Raw genomic sequence first — 23,961 nt, forward strand, 5'->3', positions numbered from 1 at the left:
ACATACCCATAGTAAACAGTACCATAGTAAACAGTACCAAGAAACAGTACCATAGTATTTCAGACCATTACAGTACCATAGTAAACAGTACCATAGGTATATCAGGAACCATACAGTTACCATAGTAAACAGTACCATAGTATATCAAAGACCATACAGTACCATAGTAAACGTTACCATAGTATATCAGACCATTACAGTACATAAGTTTAAACCAGTACCATTAGTAATTCAGGACCATACAGTGACCATAGTAAACGTACCATAGTAAACAGTACCATAGTATAATCCAAGACCATACAGTAACATAGTATAATCAGACCATACAGTACCAGAGTACACAGTATGTTGTCAGTACTGAAGTCCAGGACCTCGGACCGAGTCCCGATGTCCTGACTGCCTTCTCGACAATTGGTGAACTCGGGAGCTGGCTTCTCGGACTTGTTGTTGCACGGGCATTAGTCACTATGATAAAGCAGAATACTGGGTCTGCTGAGACAGCAAGGGTTCTGTTCGGTAGCTAGGACACGCCACACGGGCACATGCACCTACATCATCAGCCCCACATCATCAGCCCCACTCAATCAGCTGTTCTGTACTAGACACCCACACGGGCACATGCAGCCTACATCATCATCCACATCATCAGCCACACGGCACATGCAGCCTACATTTCATCAGCCCACATCATCAGCCACACGGGCACATGCAGCCTACATTCATCAGCCCCACATCATCAGCCCCACATCATCAAGCTGTTCTGTAGCTAGGACACGCCAACACGGGCACATGCAGCCTACATCATCAGCTCCACAGCAGCAGCACACGGGCACATGCAGCTACATCATCAGCGCCACATCAACAGCCACACCGGGCACATCAGCCTACATCATCAAGCTCCACACCATCATCAGCCACACGGGCACCCATGGCAGCCTACATCATCAGCCCCACAGTGACAAATACAATTTGATCTTGATCAGTGGTCATCAAACGGTTGGGGTGTGAACTGCTGCTGTATGGAAGTCAGTTCTGTAGTAGATAGAACAGTGTGGTCTGCGGTTAACGCTGCCAGATAGACAGTGTGGTTGGGGTTAACTGTGCTGTAAGTCTATCTGTAGCTTCCTGCCAAGCACCAGCACCTGCTGTGCGTTGACATGCCCGGGACACTGAGGCACCAGGCCGCACCGATGCCAGAGACTATTCCATCGGAGGGACAAAGCAAGAGGATACGCAGTACTGATGATTGATTAACATTCACTTTTCCTTCTGTAAGCTCTCCGTCACGTTACACCACTGTAAACCCTGTATACTGTACTGCCTACCAAATCACATTTAAAATTTAGTAATTTTAGCAGGAACTCTTTAGCAAGTGAGAACAACCACATATCTTCAATATAGATCAGTACATTCATCTTCAGATAGCTAGGTGTAGACAACCACATTATCTCAATCATAAGTCAGTACCGATCATCTCAGATAGCTAGTGAGAACAACCAATATCACAGTCGTAGTCAGTACATTCATCTACAGATTAGCGTGAGACAACCACATATCACAGTCGTAGTCAGTTACATTCATCTACAGATAGCTGGGTGAGACAAACCACATATTCTCAATCAATAGTCAGTACATCATCTACAGATAGCTAGGTGGGACAACCACATATCACATCATAGTCAGTACATTCATCTACAGAGAGCTGGGTGGGACAACCACATATCTCAATCATAGTCATACCATTCATCTACAGATAGCTAGGTGAGACAAACCACATAGCACAGTCATAGTCAGACAGTCAATTCACAGATAGCTGAGGTGAGACAACCACATATCACAGTCGTAGTCAGTACATTCACTACAGGGGATAGCTAGGTGAGACAACCACATATCTCAATCATTAGTTCAGTACATTCATCTACAAGATAGCTAGGTGAGACAACCACATATCACAGTCATATCAGTACATTCATCTTACAGATAGCTAGTGAGACAAACCACATATCTCAATCATAGGCTAGACATTCATCTTCAGATAAGGCTGGTTGGAGACAACCAACATATTACAGGCAAGTCGGACATTCATTTCAGATAGCTAGGTGAGACAACCACATATCTCAATCATAGTCAGTACATTCATCTTCAGATAGCTGGTGAGACAACCACATATCACAGTCATAGTCAAACATTCATCTACAGATAGCTAGGTAGACAACCACATATCTCAATCATAGTCAGTACATTCATCTTCAGATAGCTGGGTTGGGACAACCACATATTCACAGTCGTAAGTCAGTACATTCATCTTCAGATAGCTGGGTGAGACAACCACAATCCAAGCATAGTCAACATTCATCTTCAAGATAGCTAGTGGGACAACCACAGATCACAGTCATAGTCAGTACATTCATCTTCAGATAGCTGGGTTAAGACCAACCCACATATCACATCATAGTCAGTACATTCATCTTCAATAGCTAGGTGGACAACCACATAATCACAGTCAAGTCAGTACATTCATCTTCAGATAAGCTAGGTGAGACAACCACATATCTCAATCATAGTCGAGTACGATTCATCTTCAGATAGCTAGGGGACAACCACATATACAGTCATAGTCAGTAACATTCATCTTAGATAGCTGGGTGAACAACCACATATCACAGTGCATAGTCAGACATCATCTACAGATAGCTAGGTGAGACAACCACATATCTCAATCATAGTCAGTACATTCATCTTCAGATGCTGGGTTGAGACAACCACATATCACAGTCATAGTCAGTACATTCATCCTTCAGGATAGCTAGGTGGGACAACCACATATCACAGTCATAGTCAGTACATTTCATCTCCAGATAGCTAGGTGGACCAAACCACATAATCAGTCATATCATACATTTCATCTACAGATAGCCTAGGTGCGGACAACACATATCACATCATAGTCAGTACATTCATTACTACAGATTAGCAGTGGGACAACCACAATATCCAGTCATAGTCATACATCATCTTCAGTAGCTAGGTGCGGACAACCACATATCATCATTAGTCATAACATTCGATCTTTACAGATAGCTAGGTGGACAACCACATATCACAGTCATAGTCAGGTACAGTTCATCCTCCAGACAGCTAGGTGGGGAACAAAACCCCCCCACCCCATAAATTTTTTTTCAAAAAAAACCATCATAGTCAGTACATTCATCTTAGATAGCTAGGTGGACAACCACATATCACAGTCATAGTCATACATTTCATCTTCAGACAGCTAGCTGAGGACATAGCGGGATTTCTTATAAGCGTCCGGATTAGTCTCCCGCTCCTGAAAGCCGCGACTCTAGCCTTTAGCTCATGCGGATGTTGTCTTCTGTAATCCATGATTTCTGGTTGGGATATGAACGTACAGTCACTATGGGGACGACGTCATCGATGCACTTATTGATGAAGCCGATGACTGAGGTGGTGTACTCCTCAAAGCCATTGGATGAATCCCGKAACATATTCCAGGCTGTGCTAGCTAAACAGTCCTGTAGTGTAGCATCCGCATCATCTGACCACTTCCGTATGGAGTGAGTCACTGGTACTTCCTGCTTTAGTTTTTGCTTGTAAGGAGGGCAGGGGAGAGCTTTGTATGCATCTCTGTTCGTGGAGTAAAGTTGGTCTTGGATTTTTTTCCCCCCATAGTTGCACATGTGACATGCTGGTAAAGATTTGGTTAAACTGATTTAAGTTTCCCTGCATTAAAGTCCCCGGCCACTAGGAGCGCCGCTTCTGGGTGAGCATTTTTTGTTTGCTTATGGCCTTATAGAGCTGGTTGAGAGCAGTCTTAGCGCCAGCTTCGCTTTGTRGTGGTAAATAGAYGGCTACGAATAATACAGATGAGAACTCTCTTKGTAGATAGTGCGGTCTCTACAGCTTATTATAAGATACTCTACCTCAGGCGAGCAATACCTCGAGACTTCTTTAATATTAGACATCAGCTGTTATTGACAAAAAGACACACACCCCCACCCCTCGTCTTACCAGAGGTAGCGTCTCTGTTCTGCCGGTGCATGGAACATCCCGCCAGCTCTATATTGTCCGTTTYTTCCTTCAGCCACGTCTCGGTGAAACATAAGATGTGTTACAGTTTTTAATGTCCCGTTGGTAGGATAATCTTARYAGGTCATACATTTTATTTTCTAACGATTGCACGTTAGCAAGGAGAATGGAAGGCATTGGTAGTTCTCGCTGGCCTCCGGATTCTCAGAAGGATCCCCGATCTGCGTCCCCTTTTCCGGCGTCTTTTCTTCACGCAAAGGTGTGGATCTGGGCCCGTTCCAGTGAAAGTAGGATATCCTTCTGGTAGGACTCGTTAAAGGAAAAATGTTCTTCCAGTCCGTGTTGAGTAATCACTTTTTTGATGTCCAGAAGTTTTTTTTCGGTCATAAGAGACGGTAGCAGCAACATTATGTACACAATAAGTWAAAAAAAATARGTTACACAAAACGCAAAAAAATTGACAAAACAGCACAATTGGTAAAATAATGTAAAACGTCAGCCATGGTCTTCGGCGCCATTTTTTGGGCCAATCAGATCTTCAACCAAAACCTAATATTAGATAAAGGAAACCTGAGTTTACAAATAACAAAACATTTGTTTTACTTCATTTAACAAAGTTATAAAAGCACCAATTCCTAAGTGTGAAAAAGTAATTGCCCCCCTTATACTCACTAACTGGTTGTACCACCTTTAGCTACAATGACTCCAACCAAACACTTCCTGTAGTTGTTGATCAGTGAGAATTGGAGGAATTTTGGCCCACTCTTCCATGCAGAACGAGGTCATTTGTGGGTTTTCAAGCATGAACTGCTCGGTTCAGGCCCTGCCACAACATCTCAAATTGGATTAGGTCTGGACTTTGACTAGGCCATTCCAAAACATTWAAAAAAAAAAMCATTTTCATGTAGATTTGATTATGTGTTTTGGATCGTTGTCTCGCTGCATGACCCAGCTGCGATTCAGCTTACAGACGGATGGTCTGACATTGTCCTGTAGAATTCTCTGATACACAGCAGAATTCATGGTTCCTTCTATTAAGACAAGTCGTCCAGGCCCTGAGGCGGCAGAGCATTCCCAAACCATCACTCTACCACATCCATGCTTGAGCGTTGGTATGAGGTTCTTACTGTGGAATGCAGTGTTTGGTTTTCACCAGACATAATGAGACCCATCTCGTCCAAAAGGTTGACTCAAGTTTGCTTAAAAGCACCTGGATGATCATGAAGACTCTTGGGGGGGAAAAATGTATTGACAGATAAATCAAAAGTATAACTTTTTGGACAACATGGGTCTCATTTATGCCTGGCGAAAATGATGAGAAATGCCCCATTTTGAGAGTGGGTTCCCTAAGAAAGTCCAACTATCTTTTGCCCTGTTGCGTACCAATTAAGTGGAGCAATGGCCCAGTATTCAGACCCCTTAACTTTTTCCACATTTTGTTACATTACACACTTATTCTAAAATTGATTCAATTATATTTTTTCCACATCAATATACACACAATAACACATAATGACAAAGTGAAAACAGGTATTTAAAATAAAAAAATAAAAACGTATTTACATAAGTATTCAGACCCTTTTGCTAGGAGACTTGAAATTGAGCTCAGGTGCATCCTGTTTCCATTGATCATCCTTGAGATGTTTCTACAACTTGATTGGWGTCCACCTGTGGTAAATTCAATTGATTGGACATGATTTGGAAAGGCACACATTTGTCTTTATAAGGTCCCACAGTTGACAGTGCATGTCAGAGCAAATACCACCTGAGGTCGATCTGGGGAAGGTACCAAACCATCTCTGCAGCACTCCACCAATCAGGCATTTATGGTAGTGGCCAGACGGAATCCACTCTCTCAGTAAAAGGCACATGACAGTCCGCTTGGAGTTTGCCAAAGGACTCAGACCATGAGAAACAAGATTCTCTGGTCTGATGAAAGCCACGACTGAACTCTCTGGCCTCTATTCCATTCATCACGTCTGGAGGAATCTGGCACCATCCCTAAGGTGAGCATGGGTGGCAGCATCCATTGTGGATGGTTTTCAACATCAGGGACTGGGATAGTTCAGGGATCGAGGGAAAGATGAACGGAGCAAAGTACAGAGAGATCCTTGTGAAAACTGCTCCAGAGCCCCAGGACCTCAGACTGGGCTGAAGTTCACCTTCCACAGGATAACAATCTTAAGCCACAGCCAACAACGCAGGAGTGGCTTCGACAAGTCTCTGAATGTCCTTGGTTGCCCAGCCAGAGCCCGGACTTGAACCCGATCACACATCTCTGTAGAGACCTGAAAATAGCTGTGCAGCGACGCTCCTCATCCACCACAGAACTTGGAGGATCTGCAGAGAACGGGAAACTCCTCAAATACAGATGTGCCAAGCTTGTGTTCATACCCAAGAGACTCGAGGCTGTAATCACTGCCAAAGTGCTTCAACAAAGTACTGAGTGAAGGGTCTGAATGTAAATGTGAATATTTCCTTTTTATTTATTTTATACTTTGCAAGAATTTCTAAAAACCTGTTTTGCTTTTTCATTGTGGGTATTTTATGTAGATTGATGAGGGGAAACTATTAATACGGCTGTAACGTAACGAAATGTGGAAAAAGTCAAGTGGTCTGAATCTTTCCGAATGCTCTGTACATTCCAGAAAGATGGAGATTTTTTTTGAACTAACTAAAATTGACAAAAATACTATTGCAGTGAAAGATAAATCTTGTCTTGTTAGTGATGTTGATCAACACGTTCATTGTCTCTTTCATTGTCTCACAGTTCGTCTGTCTCTTCTTGTCACTTCCATCCCCATTTCTGCAGTTTGAAGCTTTTCATCTTTAGATCTTTCAGTTTCCAGAAAAGGTCAAATGAAATGCATCTATTTAGATACAATGGAGGGCTGAACATAAGAGCATTGAAGCTTTGAATCAATCGCTGAAAGCCTCATGGATTCAAACTAGATGTAAATATGAGTTGGATCTCATGTAAAATCTTAGAAAAGACCAACTCCTTTTATTTCAAAATATTTACATTTATACAAAAAGTCTTGTCACTTACTTCGTTCTGCATTATTTCTTATAGACATAACCCATTCTTCAAAGAATCCATAAAGGTTACATTTTGTTACATTTTCAATATTATCCCCGGGGGAAAAAATAATATGGTGGAATTAAATATACTGATAAATAAAGATTTAAAAATAAATAAAAATTAAGGAAAAGGATCATTTATTCTATACTAATGTGGTATATTAGTATTTTTATTTAACCTTTATTTAACTAGACAAGTCAGTTAAGAACAAATTCTTATTTTCAATGCGGCCTGAAACAGGGGTTAACTGCCTTGTCAGGGCAGAATGACAGATGTCCCTGTCGCTTCGGATTCTTTGCCACCTTTCGGTTACTAGTTCAACACTCTAACCACTAAGGCTACCCTGCCACCCCAAATATATATACTGTATATAATGAAATGGCATAGAGCTCTCAGATACTGACTGTTGTATTTATTTCTTCATTAGCGGCTGGATAACTACTGTGAACTGCTATTGTTATGTTTTTATGCTGGATTACAACATGTCTCTGTGTCCCCTCTGTGTCTGTCCAGTTYGTGGAGAGTGTCCGTCTGACCAAGAGGCCCTTCCACCTAGTGGGCACATCCATGGGAGGAAACGTTGCCGGAGTATACGCTGCCCGTTACCCCAACGATCTTTGCAGTGTCACCCTCATCTGTCCGGCAGGTACAAATGTCTACGTTCAAAAGTAACTTTTCAAAATGGCTGTTGCTGCATAAAATGTACATAGTGACATATTTTCTCGCAAGGTGACACCAAGCGCCGAGATTGCAATCATATAACAACACGTTTTTTTAAATATATATGCTACCTGACAATATCCTATTCTATGATTAATTGTGTTTAAGTTTTTCTAATAAGGGTGGGTTTGTGGGRCTGGTTGAAATATTCGTAATGTTAATTCTTGCACAAAATATGAATTATAGAACTCCTTATGCCAATAGGCCTTCTGGATCATTTTCTTAGATGTTTCTTTACACTGAATAAAAAAATATAAACTCAACATGTTTCATGAGCTGAAATAAAAGATCACAGAAATGTTCCATATATCACAAAAATAGGATTTCTCTCAAATGTTGTGAACAAATKTGTTTACATCCCTGTTAGTGAGCATTTATCCTTTGCCAAGATAATCCATTCACCTGACAGGTGTGGCATATCAAGAAGCTGGTTAAACAGCATGATCATTACACAGGTGCACCTTGTGCTGGGGGACAATAAAAGGCCACTCTAAATGTGCTGTTTTGTCACACAACACAATGCCACAGATGTCTCAAATTTTGAAGGAGCATGCAATTGGCATGCTGACTGCAGGAATGTCCACCAGAGCTGTTGCCAGAGAATTTAATGTTAATTTCTCTACCATAAGCCACCTCCAATTTCGTGTTAGAGAATTTGGCAGTGCGTCTAACTGGCTTCACAACCGCAGACCACGTGTAACCACACCAACCCAGGACCTCCACATCCGCCTTCTTCACCTGCGGGATTGTCTGAGACCCGGACAGCGGATGAAACTGTGGGTTTGCAAGGCTGAGTATAGCACATGAAGATCTCCCCCACRGCACAAACCCAAGGGGGGCRCCATCCTGGACAGGAAGATCACRTCAGTGACTCAACCCACTCAAGTGACGCACCCCTCCTAGGGATGGCATGAAAGAGCACCAGTAAGCCAGTGACTCARCCCCCCTAATAGGGTCAGAGGCAGAGAGGCAACCGGCCAGGCAAGGACGGTTCGTTGCTCCAGTGCCTTTCCGTTCACCTTCACACCCCTGGGCCAGACTACACTCAATCATAGGACCTACTGAACAGATGAGTCTTCAATAAAGTCTGCCTTCTCTCACATTGATAGGCAGACCATTCCATAAAATGGCTCTTAGAGGAAAGCTGCCTCGTGTTATGACTTAGTTGGCCGCCAGATAGAGATGGCACCTCGCTTCCGTTCCTTGGAAATATGCAGTATTTTTTTTTTACGTGTTATTCTTACCATCGTGTACCCGCGGTAATTTAGGTTCATTACATACAGTCGGGAGGAACTACTGAATATACGATTAACGCTAATCACCATCCGTTCCTACCAGGAATATGACTTTCCCGAAACGGATCCAGTGTCTTTGCCTTCCACACAATACAATGTCTGATCCCAGCCGCGCGACCTGTGCGACGCCGGAAAAGGGGAAAACGTGCGGTCTCGTGGTCAGGCTTCGGAGCGGGCACATCGCGCTCACTCTAGCATACTACTGCATGTAGTCTCTTGAAAAGGTTGATGAAATGAGCACGGGCAGCATTCCAGAGAGACATCAGGGATTGAACGTGCTCTGCCTTACGAAACTGGTACCTCAAGGACGCTAACGGAGTCGGTGCAGCCAGCTGGTTTCTCACATGCATCGCCGCCGAAGAAACAAACAATCTTTCCGGTAAGAAGAGCGGGCGGGGGGTATGCCTTATGATTAACGAGAAGTGGTTGACCATCATAATAACACAAAAGAACTCAAGTCGTTGTTCACCTTATCTAGAACTCCTCACAATCAAATGTCGACCGCATTATCTTAAGGAATTCTCGTCAATCATAATCACAGCGTTACATTCCAGCCAGACACATCGATGGCTGAAGAACTTTATCTGACTTTTGTAAACTGGAAACCACACACCCTGAGGCTGCATTCATCGTAGCTGGGGATTTTATCCAAGCCTAATCTAAAAAAAATCCCTAAATTCTATCAGCATATCGATTGTGCTACCAGGGCTGGAAAAACAGGACATTGCCTAACTAATTTCCGACAGCTTACAAGGCCTCCCGGCCTTTGGAAAAGCTGACACGACTCCATTTTGTTGATTCCTGCTACAACAGAACATCAAAACAACGCTCTCAGGTCTGTTAACGCTGGTCGACAACTGAATCCACCTTCAAGACTGCTTCGATACGCGGATTGGAATTGTTCCGATCGGTCAACAACAATATTGACGAATGCTGATTCGGTGAGAGTTCATTAGGAAGTGATTGAGATGTCGTACCACAGCAACGATAAAACATTCCAAACCAGAACCGTGGATTGACGGCAGCATCGGTGAACTGAAAGCGGACACTGCTTTTAACCAGGGCAAGGTGACGAAAGCATGACGAATACAAACAGTGTAGCTATTCTCCGGCACAAGGCAATTAGCAAAACAAAAAAAAGAAAAATCGAGTCGAAATTCAACACCGCATCAGAGAGGTTATGTGGCAGGGTCTACAGTCAATCACGATTAAAAAAGAAAAGCCAGCCCGTCGAGGACAGGATGTTTGCTCCCAGACAGGCTAACACTTTTTTGCCCGTTGAGGACAATACAGTGACACTGACACGGCCCCCTACAAAACTCGCGGTCTCCTTTACTGCAGCCGAGGTGAGTAAAATTTTAACGTGTTAACCCTCGAAGGCTGAGGCCCAGACGGCATTCCAGCGGTCTCAGAGCATGGAGACCAGCTGTGGTTGGTTTACGGAATATTCATCATCCTTATTCCCAGTCTGTGTTCCCAATGCTTAAGAGGGACCATTGTTCTGTTCCAAGAAGCCTAGGTAACTGAGCTAAACGATATCGCCCGTAGCATCATCGTCATATGAAGTGTTGAGAGACAGTCAAGGACATATCACTCCTACGGAACCCTAGACACTCCAATTTGCTTACGCCCAATAGTCCACGGACGACGCAATCGAACTGACCATGCCTACCCATTGGAAAAGAGGAATACCCATTGTGAGAATGCTGTTCATCGATTACAGCTCAGCATTTAACAATAGTACTCCAATGTCATCAGTCGAGACCCTGGGTCTCGACCCGCTCTGTGCAATGGGTCCTGGATCCTGACGGGCGCCCCCAGGTGGTGAGGTAGGCAACAATTCCACCGCTGATCCTCAACACTGGGGCAAGGGTGCGTTTGAGTCTGTATCTGTTACCACGATGGTGACGATACGCTCACTCCGATATAAGTTTGCGGATGACACTACAGTGTAGGCTTGATACAAACGCGAGAGGTACAGGGAGGAGTGAGGGGCCCTCGGAGTGTGGTGTAGGAAAATAACTCATACAATCAACAATAACAAAGGAGATGATTGTGGACTTAGGAGACAGCAGAGGGAGCCACCTTATCCATGACGGGTCAGTAGTGGAGAAGGTGGAAGTTTTAAGTTATCGGTGTACATCACGGACAACTGAATTGGTCCAAACAGACAGCGTTGTGAAGAAGGGCAGTAGCGCTTTAACTCGCAGGGCTGAAGAAATTCGGCTTGTAAACAGATACAAACTTTACAGGTGCATCGAGAGATCCTGTCGGGTGTATCAGCGCTGGAGGCACTGCTCCGACAACCTAAGGCTCTAGAGGGTAGTGAGGTATGCAGCAAGATACAGGGAAACCACTTGCTCCAGGAACTACACCGATGTAAGGAGGCATAGTAATCAAGGAACAAACCAAGCTGCTGTTCCCGGTATCATCCAGAAGGGAGGTCAGTAGGTGCTCAAAGAGGGACGAGAGACTGAAAACAGTTTATTCAAGGCCATAGACTGTTTAACCCACACTAACATTGGGCCGTGCCAACTACTGACAATCAGCCATTTAAAAATGGGAATTGATGGAAATTATGTAAAATGTACACTAGCACTTTAAGCAATGACTTAATAATGTTTCAATACCTATCATTACATTATATGTATATACGTACTCTATATCATTTGCATCTTGATTTATGAATAATGTACCATAGCCAATTTAAATATGCCATTTATGTTTACATACCTACAGTATCATTATATGTATAACCGTTCTCTATACATCACTGCATCTGCCATGCGTTGTACAACTCATCATATATCTTTATGTAATATTCTTTATCCTTCAACTTGTGTGTGTGTGTAAAGTAGTGGTGGAATGTTAGGTTAGATTACTGTTGGTTATTACTGCATTGTGGAACCTAGAAGCAAAGCATTTCGCTACCATGATTAAATTGATACTGTGTATGTGATAATAAATTGATTTGATTGATTTGATTTGATTGATTTGATTACTTAGAAATTCTAGGGACAATTAGGAGGCTGGTCTTGTGACCATAGGTACGTGTAGTATGTAGGCAGGACAATGGAAAGATAGGTAGGAGCAAGCCATGTAATGCTTTGTAGTTAGCAGTAAAATTGAAATCAGCCCTATCTTACAGGAAGCCAGTGTAGAGAGGCTAGCACTGGAGAATATGATCACATTTTTTGGTTCTAGTTAAGATTCTAGCAGCCGTGTTTAGCATACTGAAGTTTATTTAGTGTTTATCCGGGTAGCCGGAAAGTAGAGCATTGCAGTAGTCTAACTAGAAGTGAAAAAGCATGGATACATTTTTCTGATTTTTGGACAGAAAGTTTTGATTTTGCAATGTTACGTAGATGGAAAAAGCTGTCTTGAAACAGTCTTGATATGTTGTCAAAAGAGAGATCAGGGTCCAGAAGTAACGCGAGTCCTTCCAGTTTTATTTGAGACGATGTAAACCATAGATTAATTGTCAGATTCAACAGAAGATCTCGTGTTTCGTGGGACTAGAACAAGCATCTTGTTTTAGTCGAGTTTAAATGTAAGAAGTTTGCAGCTCTCCTTTGTTGAAAGGTTCGAGGAGGGATTTTGGGGCTTACCATATTTCATTGAAATGTACTGCTGTGTGTCATCGCATAGCAGTGAAAGTTAACATTATGTTTTCGAATTACATCCCAAGAGGTAAAATATATAGTGAAAACAATAGTGGTCTTAAAACGGAACCTTGAGGAACACCGAAATTTACAGTTGATTTGTCAGAGGACAAACCATCCACAGAGACAAACTGATTCTTCCGACAGATGAGATCTAAACCAGGCAGAACTTGCCCGTGTAGACCAATTTGGGTTTAATCTCTCCAAAAGAATGTGGTGATCGATGGTATCAAAGCAGATAAGGTTAGGAGAGAAGGAATGCCGAGCCTTGGTTTGACACCATTAAAAGGTTTTACCACTTCACGAGTGCAGTCTCAGTGCTATGATGGTGTCTAAAACCAGACTAAAGCATTTCGTATACATTGTTTGTCTTCAGGAAGCGAGTGAGTTCTGCGACATCTTTTTAAAACTTTTGAGAGGAATGGAGATTCGATACAGGCCGATTTTTAGTTTTTAAAATATTTTCTGTGTCAAGGTTTGTTTTTCAAGAGAGGTTTTTACTGTCAGTTTTTTTATATTATTTTTTTTTTAAATTTTATCCCTTTTCTCCCATTTTGTGGTATATGTAGTATTTGATTTGTATATCGTAAACTCCCGTAAAGGTGGGAGAGAGAGGTAAAGTATGGTTCGAAGCAAACACCGCGCTGCTTCTACAACGGTAGGGCAGTGCCCATGTGTGGAGAACACGTGCGCCTTGGTTAGCGCGCACTGCGCCCGGCCCGCCACAGGAGTCGCTGGAGCGCGATGAGACAAGGATATCCCTACCGGCCAAACCCTCCCTAACCCGGACGACGCTAGGCCAATTGTGCGTCGCCCCACGGACCCCCCGGTCGCGGCCGGCTGCGACAGAGCCTGGGCGCGAACCCAGAGACTCTGGTGGCACAGCTAACGCTGCGATGCAGTGCCCTAGACCACTGCGCCACCCGGGAGGCCCTATTACTGTCACTTTTAGTGAGTTTGGTACACATCTGGTGGATAGAGAACCGTTTATTATGTTCAACATAGGAGGGCTGAGCACAGGAAGCAGCTCTTTCAGTAGTTTAGTTGGAATAGGGTCCAGTATGCAGCTTGAAGGTTTAGAGGCCATGAATATTTCCATGAATGGGTGAAGAGAAACAGGATTAAAAAACTTGAGTGTCTCCATTGATCYGAGATCCTGGCACTTCTGTACAGACAACTGAGTTTTGGAGGAATACGCAGATTTAAAGAGGAGTCTGTAATTTGGTTTCTAATGATCATGATCTTTTCGTCGTAGAAGTTCATGAATTTATCACTGCTGAAGTGAAAGCCATCCTCTCTTGGGGAATGCTGCTTTTTAGTTAGCTTTGCAACAGTATCAAAAATACATTTTGGGTTGTTCTTATTCTCCTCAATTAAGTTGGAAAAATAGGATGATCGAGCATCAGTGGGGGCTCTTCGRTACTGCACGGTACTGTCTTTCCAAGCTAGTCGGAAGACTTCCAGTTTGGTGTGGCGCCATTTCCGTTCCAATTTTCTGGAAGCTTGCTTCAGAGCTCGGGTATTTTCTGTAAACTAGGGGGCTAGTTTCTTGTGACAAATGTTTTTAGTTTTTAGGGGTGCGACTGCATCTAGGGTATTACGGAAGGTTAAATTTAGTTCCTCAGTTAGTTGGTTAACCGATTTTTGTACTCTGACGTCCTTGGGTAAGTGGAGGGAGTCTGGAAGGGCATCTAGGAATCTTTGGGTTGTCTGAGAATTTATAGCATGGCTTTTGATGATCCTTGGTTGGGGTCTGAGCAGATTATTTGTTGCCAACGTAATAAAATGGTGGTCTGATAGAGGAAAAACATTAAGATCCACAATATTTATTCCACAGGACAAAACTAGGTCCAGAGTATGACTGTGGCAGTGAGTAGGTCCGGAGACATGTTGGACAAAACCCMCTRAGTCGATGATGGCTCCGAAAGCCTTTTGGAGTGRGTCTGTGGACTTTTCCATGTGAATATTAAAGTCACCAAAAATGTGAATATTATCTGCTATGACTACAAGGTGGGATAGGAATTCAGGGAACTCAGTGAGGAACGCTGTATATGGCCCAGGAGGCCTGTAAACAGTAGCTAGTGATTGAGTAGGTTGCATAGATCTCATGACTAGAAGCACAAAAGATGAAAACGGGTCAATTGAAATTTGCTATCGTAAATGTTATCAACACCTCCGCCTTTGCGGGATGCGCGGGGGATATGGTCACTAGTGTAACCAGGAGGTGAGGACTCATTTAACACAGTAAATTCATCAGGCATAAGCCATGTTTCAGTCAGGCCAATCACATCAAGATTATGATCAGTGATTAGTTCATTGACTATAACTGCCTTTGAAGTGAGAGATCTAACATTAAGTAGCCCTATTTTGAGATGTGAGATATCACAATCTCTTTCAATAATAACAGAAATGGAGGAGGTCTTTATTCCAGTGAGATTGCTAAGGCGAACACCGCCATGTTTAGTTTTGCCCGACCTAGATCGAGGCACAGACACGGAGTCAATGGGGATAGCTGAGCTGACTACACTGACTGTGCTAGTGGCAGACTCCACTAAGCTGGCAGGCTGGCTAACAGGTTCCAGGCCAGGCAGCAAGCTATCTCATTGTGGAGCTAGGGGAGTTAGAGCCCTGTCTATGTTGATAGATAAGATGAGAGCACCCCTCCAGCTAGGATGGAGTCCGTCACTCCTCAACAGGCCAGGCTTGGTCGTGTTTGTGGGTGAGTCCCAGAAAGAGGGCCAATTATCTACAAATTCTATCTTTTGGGAGGGGCAGAAAACCAGCGATTGAGTTGTGAGACTCAGAGTAGAGTAAATATTGATCACATTCCCTGTGTATGATCATATATTTTCATACATTGAATGTTAATATTGTGAAACTATGTTATACATWAAAAAAAAAATGTACCTACCCGTTTCAGGAAGTGATGTCACTGAGTACTGCCCCTGTATATAGGACCTTCCTCCCCCCACCTGGGATATGGATGCCTGATAAAGACCTAACGGGTAGAAACGTTAATAAATATCACCTGGGGGCATGAGCAGCAGTGTGCGGCTTTTTCCGTTCTGTTTTCCATGAGTCTATAACTCCAGCACCTGTGATAAGTACCTGGATGTGAGCATGTTCTTCGGCTTTTGTGCTCTGCTGTAGAGCTCACCCCTCCCCCTAACATAGTGCCCTCAAAGCTCATCTCTAAGCTAAGGATCCTGGGTCTAAACACCTCCCTCTACAACTGGATCCTGGACTTCCTGATGGGCTGCCCCCAGGTGGTGAGGGAAGGTAACAACACAGTGTGGTGCCAGGATAACAACCTCTCCCTCAAAGTGATCAAGACAAAGGAGATGATTGTGGACTACAGGAAAAGGGGGACCGAGCACGCCCCAATTCTCATCGACAGGGCTGTAGTGGAGCAGGTTTAGAGCTTCAAGTTCCTTGGTGTCCACATCACTAATGAACTATCATGATCCAAACCTACCAAGACAGTCGTGAAGAGGGCACGMCAAAGCCTATTCCTCCTCAGGAGACTGAAAAGATTTGGCATGGGTCCTCAGATCCTCTTAAGGTTATACAGCTGCAACAGAGAGCATCCTGACTGTTTGCATCACCGCCTGGTACGGCAACTGCTTGGCCTCCAACCGCAAGCACTACAGAGGGTAGTGCGTAYGGCCCAGTACATCACTGGGGCCAAGCTTCCTGCCATCCAGGACCTCTATACCAGACGGTGTCAGAGGAAGGCCCTAAAAATTGCTAAGACTCCAGCCACCCTAGTCATAGACAGTTCTCTCTGCTACCGCACGGCAAGCGGTACCRGAGCGCCAAGTCTAGGTCCAAAAGGCTTCTTAACAGCTTCTACCCCCAAGCCATAAGACTCCTGAACAGCTAATCAAATGGCTACCCAGACTATTTGCATTGTGCCCCACTTCTATGCTGCTACTCGCTGTTTGTTATCCATGCATAGTCACTTTACCTCTACCTTCATGTACATATTACCTCAATTACCTCGACTAACCGGTGCCCCTACACATTGACTCTGTACCGGTACCCCCTGAATATACCCTCGCTATTGTTATTTTACTGCTGCTCTTTAATTATTATTTTTTTTAAATATTTTTTTTAACACTTATTTTTCCTAATACTGCATTGTTGGTTAAGGGCCTGTAAGTAAGCATTTCACTGTGAGGTCTACTACACCTGTTGTATTCAGCATTTCACTGTGAGGTCTACTACACCTGTTGTATTCGGCTCATGTGACAAATACAATCTGATTTGATGTTGCGTTTATATTTTTGTTCAGTTTAGATCTTCTATTTGTGGTCTTTTTTCAGGTCTTCCTAACGAGAGTCCGTTTGTGGAGCGTCTGAGGGAACTGGAGAAGGACCAGGAACTGAGTGGTAGCCTGGATCCCCAGGGCATTCCTCTGATCCCCTCTACCCCAGAGGAGATGGAGGATATGCTCAAACTCTGCTCTTTCGTACGCTTCAAGATCCCTCAACAGGTAGTCATCGATACAGTTCAGTCGGGATTACTTAGGCCGTGATTCAATCTGATCGCACTTTGTCGGGCAATTGGACCTTTTCAAAGCATTGTTTTCCGCGTTCGCGGAAACCACATTCATGGTAAACGGTGCATACGTTCAGGCTCAATCGAAAATAACCTTTTAATGTCATTYGCGCTATCACGCGGATCTACTGCTGATCGGATTGAATCCAGGTCTTAGTTTTGTTGTTGTTGGCGGCTGGTCAACATCTTCAGGATTTAGTCAATAACAACAACAAAAAATCCGGACGACTACTACTAGAACTAGTCAAAAGCTTCTCTTCAACTTGTTGCCATTTTTTTTTTACGACAATCTACTGCATTGTTTCTTACAATAACCGGTATTATTCTTTTGACAGATTCTTCAGGGATTGGTGGATGTTCGAGTTCCCAACAACGACTTCTATAGAGAGTGTGAGGGACTTGGTTTGAATGTCTGCTTCAAAAACATTCATTGAATAATTTAATGATCTTGTCAGACTTGTCAATCACACCTGGTGGAATGTTTTGTGGTGCATATTGTATATGTATGTGTAAGTGAATAGGTATTCTTCTTATCTTTCCTCAGTGAAGCATATTCTATCTTTCCTCCAAGTGAATAGGCATTCTTCTCTTTCCTCAGTTGAATAGGCATTCTTCTATCTTTCCTCAGTGAATAGCATCTTCATCTTTCCTCAGTGAATAGGCATTCTTCTATCTTCCTCAAGTGAATAGCATTCTTCTATCTTTCCTCAGTGAATAGGCATTTCTATCTTTCCTCAGTGAATAGGCATTCTATCTTTCCTCAGTGAATAGGCATTCTTTCTATCTTCCTCAGTGAATAGGCATTCTATCTTTCCTCAGTGAATAGGCATTCTATCTTTCCTCAGTGAATAGGCATTCTATCTTTCCTCAGTGAATAGCATTCTATCTTTCCTCAGTGAATAGGCATTCTTCTACTTTCCTCAGTGAAAGGCATTCTTCTATCTTTCCTCAGTGAATAGGCATTCTTCTATCTTTCCTTCAGTGAATAGCATCTCTATCTTTCCTCAGTGAATAGTCATTCTTCTATCTTTCCTCAGTGAATAGCATTCTATCTTCCTCAGGAATAGCATTCTATCTTTCCTCAGTGAATAGGCATTCTATCTTTCCTCAGTGAATAGGTATTCTCCTATCTTTCCTCAGTGAATAGGTATTCTTCTATCTTTCCTCAGTGTTCATGGAGATCGTAGGAGAGAAGTCCAGACACTCTTTACATGAGAACATGCATCTGATCACAGTCCCAACACAGGTCATCTGGGGGAAGCATGACCAGGTAAGCATTCCAAGACCGTTGGGTCGTAACATTGCACAATAAAACTGTGGACGCAATCAACAGTGTATCTTTCTTTTATTACAAGTAATGCAAGTTGCCAGTAACTGGATGTGCATACACTACTTGTAAACTCTTGTACACTACTTGTAAACTCTTGTACACTACTTGTAAACTATTGTACACTCTTAGAAAAAAGGGATTTTGTTTTGTATATAATGTATGTGACTATTTTAGGTTATTTTCTGTTTGTCTTTRTAATTGTAATGATTAAAATTATAAAACAGAATAGAAAAAAAGGTTATTCGGCTGTCCCCATAGGAGAACCATTTTTGGTTCCAAGTAGAAGCCTTTAAAAAATATATATATTTAACCTTTATTTAACTAGACAAGCGAGTTAAGAACAAATTCTTATTTTCAATGACGGCCTACCGGGGAACAGTGGGTTAACTGCCTTGTCCAGGGGCAGAACGATACATTTTTACCTTGTCAGCTCGGGGATTCGATCCAGCAACCTTTCGGTTACTGGCCCAACGCTCCAACCACTAGGCTACCTTTAAAGTTCTACATGGAACACAAAAAGGTTCTACCTGGAACCAAAAAGGGTTCTTCAAAGTGTTCTCCTATAGGGACAGCCAAAGAACCCGTTTAGGTTCTAGATAGAAAAGGGTCCAAGAGTGTTCCTCTTAATTGTACTCCCTCCCTCCTCTCCTCTCTTCCTCTATCAGGTGGTGGATGTGTCTGGATCATCTATGCTGAAGGAAGCCGTCTCTGGCTGTCAGGTGGACCTGCTGGACAACTGTGGTCACTCTGTGGTGATGGAGCGACCTCGCAAGACAGCTCAGCTCATCATGGACTTTATCAATAACCAACACGACACTGGCTCTGGCTCTAACAACAGCAAGAAACTCTCCTGAGACTGACTACCTGGAGCTCAGACTTTTATAGTGCCCGTTTCCCGGACAAGGTTAAACCTAGTCCTAGACAAAGAAGCACTTTCAATGGGGGTTTGATCTCCATTGAACATGCGTTTCAGTCAGGGACGAGGTTTCAGTCAAGGACTAGGTTCCAGTCAGCGACTAGGGTTCAGGTTTCAGTCAGGGACTAGATTTCAGTCAGGGTTTCAGTCAGGGTTTCAGGTTTCAGTCATGGACTAGGTTTCCGGCAGGGTTTCAGGTTTCAGTCAAGGACTAGGTTCCAGTCAGGGACTAGGGTTCAGGTTTCAGTCAGGGACTAGATTTCAGTCAGGGTTTCAGTCAGGGTTTCAGGTTTCAGTCATGGACTAGGTTTCAGTCAGGGTTTCAGGTTTCAGTCAGGGACTAGGTTTCAGTCAAGGACTAGGGTTCAGGTTTCAGTCAGGGACTAGATTTCAGTCAGGGTTTCAGTCAGGGTTTCAGGTTTCAGTCATGGACTAGGTTTCAGTCAGGGTCTAGGTTTCAGTCAGGGTCTAGGTTTCAGTCAGGGACTAGGTTTCAGATTTCAGTCAGGGGGTTTCAGGTTTCAGTCAGGGGGTTTCAGGTTTCAGTCAGGGACTAGCTTTCAGTCAGGGACTAGGTTTCAGTCAGGGACTAGGTTTCAGTCAGGGTTTCAGGTTTCAGTCAGGGACTAGGTTTCAGTCAGGAGGTACTAGGTTTCAGTCAGGAGGTACTAGGTTTCAGTCAGGGTTTCAGTCAGGGTTTCAGTAAGGTACTAGGTTTTAGGTTTAATCTGTGTCCAGGAAACCAGCCTACAGTGAGCGTTTATCTGTAAAAAATCTAATCTGTAAATTATCTTGTAATATTTTTCTAATCTAGTCCTCAGGGAATGAGCCCATCAACCAGCTGGCTGCTGTTTCATGCTTGAATTTGATTATAAGGCGAAGGAAGACTGTGTAAAATACTGGGATACAATATTGTGACATTGCACTTATTTAGTGATTATAAGGACCTTAATTTAAAATGTTATATTCTTTGTTTAATTGCCAATGTGTTACTAACTTACTTACATGATTTTGCCAAAACATGATTTTATACTTAATTTGAGTTTGTGTTACCTCTGAGTCAGCTGAAGGACTTTGGTTGGTAGTGTCTGAGACTGTTCCCGCCTGAAAACCCAGGAAGTAAAGGAAGACGCAAACTCAAACTACTACTAGTTGTTGTTGTTGTTAGTTTGATTTGTCTTGTTGAAGGTTGGTACACGGTCTTATTATTAACCACAGACAACATATTACACCTTGTACATTTGGAACATATTGAAGAAAACATTTGTCATTGTGTTTTACGATCAAATAAATGTTATTTAAAACAATGGAGCTACAATGACGTACGTTTTTGTAATATTATTATTAACTTAGTACTTTTTCTTCAAGCGCTGCTATACCCTGTGATATAACCTGATAGTATCGATGCATGACGATAGAGTATCGATGCAATGAGACACAACAAGTTTGTTTTGTTTCGTTTTAGCTGATGCCATGTCATTAAGTTACACTGAGACAAAAAAATAAATAGATTTGTGACACTTTTGTTATCCTTGTACATGTTAATGCATTGTCCATCTACTCAATGTTTTTGCTTGTTCACGTAAAGCACAAAATAAAACTCTTTTCTCATGCTGACATGAAATTCATGGACCAATCACATTGGACTTATTTGTTTTGGGGCTGGGGCTTGACATGGGGTGAGGCTGAGGCTTGATAAAGGCTGGAACTACAGTGGTTTTGGGGCTGGGCCTTGATATGGGGTGAGAAAAGCTTAGTGATATTGACTCAAGGGTTGGGGGAAAAGCTTTTTAGGAAAAGTTTGGGGGTTAGTTTCAGGTTTCAAGCAACAGCTTTAGGAAGGCCAGGGTTTGGATGAGATTGAACGAGCTCAATTCTTTTCATCTTATTACACTGTCATCATGAAGTGCTTTGGAAGCCACTTTACCCGACACCCTAGACCCACTACATTTGCATACCGCCCCAACAAATCCACGAATGAAGCAATCTCCATTACACTGCCCTACACCGCCTGGATGAGAGGAAKACCTATGTAAGAATGCCGTTCATCTACAACAGCTCAGCATTCAACACCTGAACCCCGCCCTGTGCAACTGGGTACTAGACTTCCTGATGGGCCGACCCCGGGTGGTGAAGGTAGGCAACAACACTTCTGCCACSCTGATYCTTACCACTGGGGCCCCTCAGGGGTGCGTGCTTAGTCCTCTCCTGTACTCCCTGTTCACCCACAGCTGCGTGGCCAAGCACGACTCCAACACCCTCATTAAGTTTGCTGATCACACCACAGTGGTAGGCCTGATCACCAACAATGATGAGACGGCCTATAGGGAGGAGGTCAGAGACCTGGCAGTGTGGTTACAGGACAACAACATCTCCCTCAATGTGAGCAAGACAAAGGAGCTGATCGTGGACTACAGGAAAAGGAGGGCCGAACAGGCCCCCATTCTCATCGACGGGACTGAAGTGGAGCAGGTCGAGAGTTTCAAGTTCCTTGGTGTCCACATCACCAACTAACTATCATGGTCCAAACAGACCAAGACAGTTGTGAAGAGGGCACGATAACACCCCCCCCCCCCAGGAGACTGAAAAGATATGGCATGGGTCCCCAGATCCTCAAAAAGTTCTACAGCTGCACCATCAAGAGCATTCTGAACGGTTGCATCACCACCTGGTATGGTAACTGCTTGGCATCCGACCGTAAGGTGCTACAGAGGGTAGTGCATTCGGCTGAATACATCACTGGGGCCAAGCTTCCTACCATCCAGGACCTCTATACCAGGCGGTGTCAGAGGAAGGCCCTTAAAATTGTCAAAGACTCCAGCCACCCAAGTCATAGACTGTTCTCTCTGCTACCGCATGGCAAGCGGTACCGGAGCGCCAATTCTAGGTCCAAAAGGCTCCTTAACAGCTTCTACCCCCCAAGCCATAAGACTGCTGAACAATTTATAATTTACATTGAGCCCCCACCTTTTGTTTTGTACACTGCTGCTACTCGCTGTTTATTATCTATGCATAGTCACTTTTCCCCTACCTATATGTACAAATTACCTCAACAAACCTGACTCGGTACCGGTATCCCCTGTATATGGCCTCGTTATTGTTATGTCATTTTATTGCGTTACTTTTTATTTTATTTTTTACTTTAGTTTATTAGTAAATATTTTCTTAACTTTATTTCTTGAACTGCAATGTTGATTAAGGGCTTGTAAGTCAGCATTTCACACCTGTTGTATTCGGCGAATGTGACAAATAAAATTTGATTTGTAAACAAGTTGACTTTGAGGATAAAGAAAGTTTATCAATTTATTTGGACAAAATCTAAATTCTAAACGGCAATGTTCTTGTAATTGTTTTAGTATAACAAATCGTAAATTACAGCTCAATTTGAGAAAGTTATGAATTTGCGATTATCCATCGTTATTCACAGCAAATCCTGCGATAAACTCAATTTTAAAAAATGTATAGTTTGACAGCCATAGTTACGTAGCCAGGGAAAGGAGGGGTGCTGAGGGTGCTGCACCCCATGAAAAATCTGAATAAAACGAAAATAATATATATACAGTACCGGCCAAAAGTTTGGACACACCTACTCATTCAAAGGTTTTTCTTTATTGATTTCTTTTTACTATTCTCTACATTGTAAAATAATAGTGAAGACATCAAAACTATGAAATGACACATATGGAATCATGTAGTAACCCAAAAAGTTTTAAACAAATCAAAATATATTTGAGATTTKAGATTCTTCAAAGTAGCCACCCTTTTCCTTGATGACAGCTTTGCCCACTCTTGTCATTTTCTCAACCAGCTTCATGAGGTAGTCACCTGGAATGCATTTCAATTAACAGGTGTGCCTTGCTAAAAGTTCATTTGTGGAATTTATTTATTTCCTGTGTTTGAGACAATCAGTTGTGCTGTGACAAGTTAGGGGTGGTATACAGTAGGGGCGGCAGGTAGCCTAGTGGTTAGAGTGTTGGGCCAGGAACCGAAAGATTGCAAGATCGAATCACCGAGCTGACAAGGTAAAAATCATTGTAAATAAGAATTTGTTCTTAATTAACTGACTTGCCTTGTTAAATAAAGGTTAAATACATTTTTTAAAAGCACTTTTTCATGAACGGCATATTTTTTTTAGGCCCTATCCGGTGTAACGGATGTGAAATGGCTAGCTAGTTAGCGGTGGTGCGCGCTAGCAGCCTTTCAGTCGGTTACGTCACTTGCTCTGAAACCTAGAAGTAGTGGTTCCCCTTGCTCTGCAAAAGGCCACTCCACAGGCCTTTGTGGAGTGATGGGTAACGATGCTTCGTGGGCGTCTGTTGTTGATGTGTGCAGAGGGTCCCTGGTTCACG

The 23,961-nt window shown here is 43.0% G+C and overlaps 1 protein-coding gene across 1 annotated transcript; it reads left to right on the forward strand.

Moving 5' to 3' along the window:
- Positions 1–789: 789 nt before the first annotated feature.
- LOC112074117 (monoacylglycerol lipase ABHD6) lies at positions 790–20,919 on the forward strand. The gene is given in 10 exon segments (XM_070440390.1): positions 790–1,002; positions 1,122–1,166; positions 1,169–1,210; positions 1,212–1,234; positions 7,639–7,775; positions 17,132–17,301; positions 17,702–17,756; positions 18,536–18,636; positions 19,362–19,956; positions 20,031–20,919. Coding segments are annotated over 9 exon segments (975 nt in total). The 3' UTR covers positions 19,551–19,956; positions 20,031–20,919.
- The last annotated feature ends 3,042 nt before the right edge of the window (positions 20,920–23,961 follow it).

The sequence above is a fragment of the Salvelinus sp. IW2-2015 genome, unplaced genomic scaffold (genome assembly GCF_002910315.2).
Source record: "Salvelinus sp. IW2-2015 unplaced genomic scaffold, ASM291031v2 Un_scaffold2502, whole genome shotgun sequence".
In the NCBI taxonomy this organism is placed as follows: domain Eukaryota; kingdom Metazoa; phylum Chordata; class Actinopteri; order Salmoniformes; family Salmonidae; genus Salvelinus; species Salvelinus sp. IW2-2015.